At 33.2% G+C, this 7975-nt stretch overlaps 1 protein-coding gene across 1 annotated transcript; it reads left to right on the top strand.

The window, feature by feature from the left end:
- The first annotated feature begins 4891 nt into the window (after positions 1-4891).
- On the top strand, positions 4892-5722 carry LOC145129030 (uncharacterized). The gene is made up of 2 exons (XM_079063787.1): positions 4892-5286; positions 5372-5722. The coding sequence occupies exons 1-2, from the start codon at positions 5091-5093 to the stop codon at positions 5491-5493; spliced, it is 318 nt and encodes a 105-aa protein (XP_078919913.1). The 5' UTR covers positions 4892-5090; the 3' UTR covers positions 5494-5722.
- Positions 5723-7975: the final 2253 nt, after the last annotated feature.

Here is a 7975-nt window from a genome sequence, read left to right as displayed (position 1 = left end):
ACTAAAAAACTAGTTTTTAAAACATTGCATCCTATCATTCTTCTTCTTCATCCGATTCCCATACGAGCTTTAGTTGATCTAATATCTCCGTCCTTAATTGGTTGTGTTTCTGTTGTTCGTATGAATAGTCAAACATCCTAATTGACATGTATAAACATCCATAACCTCATTAGTTTTCCAACAATTTGTTTTGACGTCTTAAGAATTAGTATTGGTAAAACGTTGATTCTTTTGTAAGACTTTGTTTTTGAACCAATATGTTAACATTGTTAATCCATATTTTTCTCTTTGAAATATAGTTTGTGAAGAATTGTATCATTTTGTAAAGTCCAAATCTTACAAATCTAAAAGTCCAACTTAACTTTGATATTGTTGTTTTTATGAGTTTTATTAAGTGATCAACCATCTCTAGTACCGATTTAGTATTCAGACTATGATAGTGAATCATGTGATTGTAAAACCTCCCAATTTCACCTTTAAACTTTTGTTTTTTTTTTAACTTCCAAGGCATATATTTTTTTTTTATGAAATATCTTAATGTCCACGGGTTGCACATATTAGAATTATGTTCCTAAATTTTTGATAAACACATATTGTTGAAAAATAGTATGTCATTAACATCAACTATAGAATAATAATTTTTACACTAAAACTGTGTTTGACGCGCCACAGCTATCTGATAAGCTAGCTTATTTTTTGAGTTTTTTTATGTTGCCGTGTTTGGTAAGCCAAAAAGTAGCTTATAAGCTACCTTTTGAAAAGCTACTTAGACTAGCTTTTAGGAGCTTTTTTAAAATTTTCCAAATACACCTCTTAATTAATTATAAAAACACATATTCTTACATGTCCTTTTATGTAATTTTATATATTTCAGCTAGCTTTTCAGCTAATCAGCTAGTTTTTTATTTAACAGCTAGCTTTTCAGCTAACATGTAGCTTTTCAGCTACTACGCCAAACATAGTCTAAACTGATACATAAAATTATAACTATTTGTAATGTATTATGAGATAAACATCTATTATATTCATAAAACTCAATAACTTCTACTCACGAGTTACGAATAAATAAAATTAAATATTACTCTTGATTTAGTTTTACATTTTAGCTATTCCTACGATTAAATAACTTAAAGTATATTTATTTGATCATTTTTGAATCTAATTACTAATCACCACTTAATGTGCACTTGAAAGAATATCGAATCAACTTTATAGCAATCAATGAAAAAAATCTAATGTTGAAGACTAATTTTTTTTTTTCAAGTTATCGATCATCTTCAATGTCGATATGAATTATTCATACCTTCAACTTGTCAACTAAGATAAACACAACCGTAACTGATGACATATGTTAACCGAAAACTACATAATATGAACAATTTCAAGAAAAAAACTTACTGTAATGTTAATGATTAAGAGAACGTGATTTTGTGTCCAAAAAAATAATTATGGTAAAGAAAAGTAAAAGTATGATTAAAAAAAGGGAATTTGACTTATTAAGGTAATTAAGTATTTCAAATGTTCACATATGGGTAATATTGTTTTTTTTGTACTCATTTACCCAACTAACTTGTTTCACCCGTTCACAAATAACCAACTTTACCGGCTATTGTAGGTTTTGGGTGATGTGGCATCTACGTGGCTTGTACGCTGCAATACTCATCACCTACGTGGCATTGAGAAGTGTTTACATTATAAGAAGGGTGAGATACGACTGCTTATTAATTAAAACCCTAGATCGATCGATGACATCTTCTTCCTCATCCTTTTCTTCCAAACGACAAGACGAATTACAACCAGATCATCCATGTGATTGTGACTTGCCATCTCGTGTGAAGACATCAAGAACCCCAGACAATCCTGGAAGGAAATTCAGAGTTTGTCAAAACTCACTGGTAATTCATATTTTTTTACTTCTTCTTCATCCTTCAATTTAACATGTTTTTATAAATTTCTTGAAGAATGGAAAAAGTCCAAGCTGTAAATTTTGGCAATGGTTGGATGAGGATGAAGGGAGGAAAGATGGAAGAGGGCATTACAGGATGAAAGCAGAAGAAAGCTGCAATCTTACCTTGAAAATTTGTACCTTGGAGAATGAAATCAACATATGCAGGATGAAGATTGAAGAAGAGAAGAACAAGAATAAACAAGAACTTGACAAAGTCAATTGGAAATTGTTTACACATAGACTTGCATTAATTTTCTTGTTTCTCTTGTATGTCAAAATGTTGTTTTAAATTATGTATTATGATGTAGTATGACTAAATTATGTATGCTTTTGTGATGTTTTCAATGAAAAATGTTATATTCAATCATTGGAATGGAATTGTACATTGTAATGGAATTGTTATTAAACTTGGTAGTATAAAAGATAGTAATAAACATTTTAATGGAATTGAATCATTGTAATTGAATCATTGGAATTGAATCATTGGAATGGTAGTGTACAAAACTTGTAATGTTATTGTGAATCATTGGAATTACATTGTTCAAACAATGTAATGGAATTGTGATTACAATTGATATTCTAAAAGATGGTAATAAATTATAAACAATACAAATGGTATTAGAAAGATGTGCAAAAGGTGGTAATACATTATAAACATTCCAGGGAACATTGACTTCAAAAGATGTGTCAAAAGTTTTACATAACATAGTTAGACATTCATTACACCCAAAAGATGTGCAAAAAGTTAAACACTACACACTTAAACATGCATTTAAGCTATTCCAACTAGTTTTCAAAAGATGTGCCAAAAGATTCCAAAGTTAAAAGATGCCAGTCAAAGATGCCAAAAACATTAACAACAGTACAATAAGCCAAAAGTTAATCCAATTCATACGGTTTGTCATCACTGCTTCCCTGTTTTCCCTCCCACATCTTTCTTATCTTCAGTTTTGTAATTCTTTCTGAAGGTTTCCTTGCCCTCTTTCCCACTACAACTTGAAAAGCTGGTATTTCCACTTGATCTTGAACTACAATTTGGTTAGCATCTTCAACTTGAACTTGCACTTCAGGTTCAACTTCAGCTTGAACTGCAGGGTGAACTTCAACTTGGTTAGCATCATGAACTTCAGGATGTATTTCAGGTTCAACTTCAGCTTGCACTTCATCTTGAACTTCATGTTGCACTCCATCTTGGACTTCAGGTTCTACTCCATCTTCAACTTCAGGTTGCACATCATCTTCAAATTCAAGATCAAAAGAGTCGACATCACTTTCAGGTTCTATTTCAACTTCACTGTCACTGTCAATATCAACTTCATGTGCCAATGCATTATCTTCAAATGCAACCTTCACTTTACCTGTTTTGCATTACTTGAAAAGTTAAGTTATGCCAAATATGTTAAGTTATACAAGTTATATATAAATAAATATATCAAACATACCATCTTTCTTGGATTTCTTTTTCTTTGAACTTGCATTTGATGATTCCCCAATTGGTTTCTGAGGACAGGTTGTTCTATTATGCCCACTTTCCCTACATATGCTGCATTTCATCACACTTCCTCTTTTTGTGATTGAATGCTTTTTTCCTTGGTTTTCCCTCTCAATCTGATCCCTTTTCCTTTTTGTTGATGGTCTTCCTGGTAGCCTTCTCCTTTTGGGGGGCAATGGGCTGATGTAGTCTACATGAGGCCACATGTCACTACCATTTAGTGGGTTAATGGTATACCTGTAACAGTTTAGGTACATTGATGTGGTAAACCATGGTGACACATACTCCTTTACAACATTTTACCAATAACCTTTCATAATCACTTTTCTCATACCATAAATCATATCCATTTTTGACTGCATAGTTGGTGATACACAACTTCAATTCCAATGGATTAGAAAACTTCATACCCAAAACTGGCACCATTTGCTCCCATTCTTGATTCTCATTATGGACAGGGAACACAACATCCTTAAGCTTCCCATTGTTTGCTTCCTCTTCATCATCATCACTAATATGCCCTAAAAGTTTGTCCAAGAATGGGTCTCCAACAATTTTATCAAAACTATGTTCCTCTTCATCATCCCATTCATGTTCATATTCCATTGTCATTGTCACTTCAGAATCCTTGTCATCCTCTTCATCCATATAATCCGACTCATACCCTTTACCATCTGCTAATAACTCGTTATCAGCCCAATCAAGAATTGGTTCATTTCGGTGGTCAATGTACACATCTAGCTCACTCTGAAGACTATCACTCTCCAGACTATAAACAGTTTCCACAAACTCCCAATAATCAGCATCACAGGCGATTCTTCTAATACCCTCACACAAGCTTTCCTTTCTCATACAGTAGTAGACATTATCACAGGCTCCATTGGTTAATTTCGTAAGCCACAAAAGAAACTCTTTATACGTAAATACCCCAAAATCCACATCACGTACATTTGTTTTTACGGGGTCTAAGTACACAAATGGGTTTGGCGAAAAGAATCCATTGTAATGAAAATCTACAGATACATACATACCTGTAGATGAGGATGCCATGCTAGCAGTCGACTTCAATTCCAACTTCAATTTCAAGCCCTAATCGTCGATTTGATGTATCGATTGATTTCTCACAGAAGAAGGTAATCGAGGTGTGTTAGCTGACGATGACGAACCCTAATTAAATGAGAAAGGGGTGTAATGGCCACGTAAAATTCCACGTAATGTTTTCAACCCAGCTAAATCAATGTTACCGGCTAAAACAGGTAATAGCCGGTAATATTGGTTATTTTTGAACGGATGAAAAAAGTTAATTGGGTAAATGAGTACAAAAAAAACAATATTACCCATATATGAACATTTGAAATACTTAATTACCTTAATAAGTCAAATTCCCTTTAAAAAAACCTGCTTGTTTTTGACTTTTGTACGCTCCATTATATTCAGAAAATGGACGTGATTCATACCTGAAAAATACTCTCTTTCGTCAAATCCAATTAAAGCACACGGGTTTATCACGCAATCTTCCGTTCGTTTCCCGTGCTCTCACCCAAACCCCCAAATTTGAAGAACGCCCACCCGCCTTCTTCCTTCCTGAAGCTGCACTACCGCTTGAAGCCTAATCAATTCAAGAATTTTCCCCATTAATCACCAATTTCAATGGCCTATGTAGATCATGCCTTTTCTATATCAGATGAAGACATCATGATGGACTCTGATTCTGCTTACACCGTACACAACCGACCTCCGGTCAAGGAGATCGCTCTCGCCATCTCGCTTCTTGTCTTCGGCATCGTCGGCATCATCTCCGGCATCTTCATGGCTATCAATCATGTTGGCGGCGACACGGGCCACGGTAACTCTCACTACCCATAAATGTTTTTTATTTTGTTAATTGTTTGTGATTTTATCTTAAAAATTGTGTTCTGTGCTACGATTAGGGCTGTTTTTTGCGATATTGGGGGCGGTGTTGTTCATTCCTGGGTTCTACTACACACGGATTGCTTACTACGCTTACAAGGGTTACAAAGGTTTTTCTTTTTCCAATATACCTCCTGTTTAGGTCTGAATCATATTGTACCTCTTTCAAATTTCAGTATGTAAATTTCGTTTCTCTCTTGTTTTTACACTTATTTGATGTTCTTTTTTTGTATGAAATAAGAACATGGTTGTAATGGAAGCTATAGAGTTCTTTAATAGGAATGGTAAGTTTGATACTTGTGTATGTATTATCAGCTGCCATATCTGTGAAACTGGTCCTAAACTTATAAAAGATTGTGTCTTGCATAGTATTTTGTATGCATTGAAGGTTTTCATTTTTTTCCTGTGGCTCTTGCTGGTGGAAGATTCATCATTTTGATGTATAATAGGTGATTAATTGTTACTTGGTTGCTATCCTGATGGTGACTATGCAATAACATTTGTCCTGGTAGGTTGTTATTCAGTTTTTGTGTGGTTTACTCAACTGGGATTCTTATTTTACCCTTTTGTCTAAGACTCTAAGTTTACTGAAAATAATTCAAGATGTCAAAGCAATATCCTTAAAACCTGATGCTTTTAAGGATACTGATTGATTTACCTACTTGCTTTTATGAGGCATAGGAGCATGTAACATGATTTATGTTTGGTGTGATTCTGAATTATAGTTTATTAAATATAACACTTGCTATTTGTTTCCATCTTTTAGCTGTATGCCTGTATCTCAATACTTCCAGTTGAGTTTAAATATTGATGCATTTTATTGTGATCTTATTTGTTTCCTTGTTCTGCTTTTAGTCTCATTCCCAGTTTTATTTATTCAAAGAAGGTGAAACTGAATCTTGTCTTGATATTTGATTTTAGGGTTAATGTCATAAATGAGTAACGAATAATTATGTAAACGAATCGTTTCAGTTGATTATCTTCTTCTAATGGTACTTTAAAAAAACAATGATGCTTTGTAAAAAACAAATAGTTTGTTACCTATATGTGACATTATCCCTTGATTTTACCCTGACACAAGTGGCTTAGAAAATATATGCATAGAATCCTATCCTTAGAGTAAAAGAATATGTATTAAATTTCATTTACTTGGTTTGGAAAAGTAAAATTAACATAAGATTGAAAAGGGAAGTGAATAAAAAGTTATCCTAATCCAAACATGACAAATCATCTGAATGATCCATTCCATTTTTGTTTGTTTTGTCTGATTGAATACAACAGATAATCTCTGTTGGAAGGAATATGATTGTCAATTTTCATTCCTAGCCATGGCCCATTGGTTCACGGATTCTTTGGAATACTTTTTTGGACCAACATTAAAATCGCACTTATACAATATTCTTTCTATGTAATCTCTTATCTCTCTTTAGTCTTTACAATAAATATTTCCAAAGTATCCTACTAAAGAGCTAAAAGTACAATCTTAAGTAGAATGCTAAGTTGCTAACTCTGTTATCAAGTGTGTTAGAAATGTGTTTCCTAACCAATTGGTTATTTATACATTCAGTCATTTATGTTTTTTTTTACATGTATTATATCTCACCATAAGACTTAATGGTCGTATGTGTATAAAAAATAATAGCTAAATATGTATAAAAAATATATTAGTAGTCATATCATAACTCATGTGTATAAAAAAACTTGAATGACTAAATATGTATATCAGACAAAGTTTATTATTCTTATAAGTCATTAATCCATTTTACAATGTTTATATTCTCAAAATCGGTGGATATTTGTGGACCAAATTTTGGAGAGCTTGTGTCTAGGATTGCAAACGAGTCGAGCCTGAGTCTGAGTCTGGCCAAGCTCAGCTCGGGATTGTTTATGTTATAAGGGGCTCGAGCTTGAGCTCGGCTTGATTCGAGCTTTATAGTACAGAGCTCGGCTCGAGCTCATGACGAATTATACAAGCTCGGCTTGGGTTCGGCTCGTTTTTTGTCTGTCGAACCTAAATAAGCTTAAGCTTAAGCTTGGTTCGAGCTCGTTAAGAAGCTCGTTAAGAAGCTCGTTTACTAATACCCTAAATCCTTAATTCCTCAAATATGTTTTTATTTTAACATATAAAAATAATAATAATTAATATTATATATAGACTTGTTTAGGCTTACGAGCCTAATCGAACTTAGTGACACATGCTCGAGCTCGAGCTCGTTTAATAAACGTAGGGTCGAGCTCGGTTCAGGCTTGTTTAAAATAAGTCTCGAATCGAGGTTTTAACGAGTCGATCCCAAGTATCTCACGAATAGCTTGACTCGTTTGTATCCCTACTATATCCATGCAACTTGGTATACTTTTGTCTCACTTATGTAAAATTGTGTCAATAATTTGAAAGATGGTGATCTATTCAACCTTAGATAGCATATAATCGTATAAAAACATGAGTTGTTTACCTTTTTAAAATATAAAATTGGTTATTTGGCAAGTTTAAGACATTCTAAAAAGTTAGTTTTATAAAAAAGAAAATAGTAATAACCGAATAGATACTCATATACTACTTTTGAATTCCATCTATGTCCCATTTTATTTACTTTTGAATTACATCTATGTCCCATTTTATTTTC

The sequence above is a fragment of the Lactuca virosa genome, chromosome 8, assembly GCF_052849685.1.
Source record: "Lactuca virosa cultivar CGN04683 chromosome 8, Lactuca_virosa_CGN04683_v6, whole genome shotgun sequence".
In the NCBI taxonomy this organism is placed as follows: Eukaryota; Viridiplantae; Streptophyta; class Magnoliopsida; order Asterales; family Asteraceae; genus Lactuca; species Lactuca virosa.
This window is presented reverse-complemented; position numbering and strand designations above follow the sequence as displayed.

Coding starts and splice junctions, on each gene's coding strand:
- LOC145129030 (XM_079063787.1), top strand. CDS start 5,091: ATGGCCTATGTAGATCATGCCTTTTCTATATCAGATGAAGACATCATG. Junction 5,287..5,371: donor TGGCGGCGACACGGGCCACG/GTAACTCTCACT, acceptor TGCTACGATTAG/GGCTGTTTTTTGCGATATTG.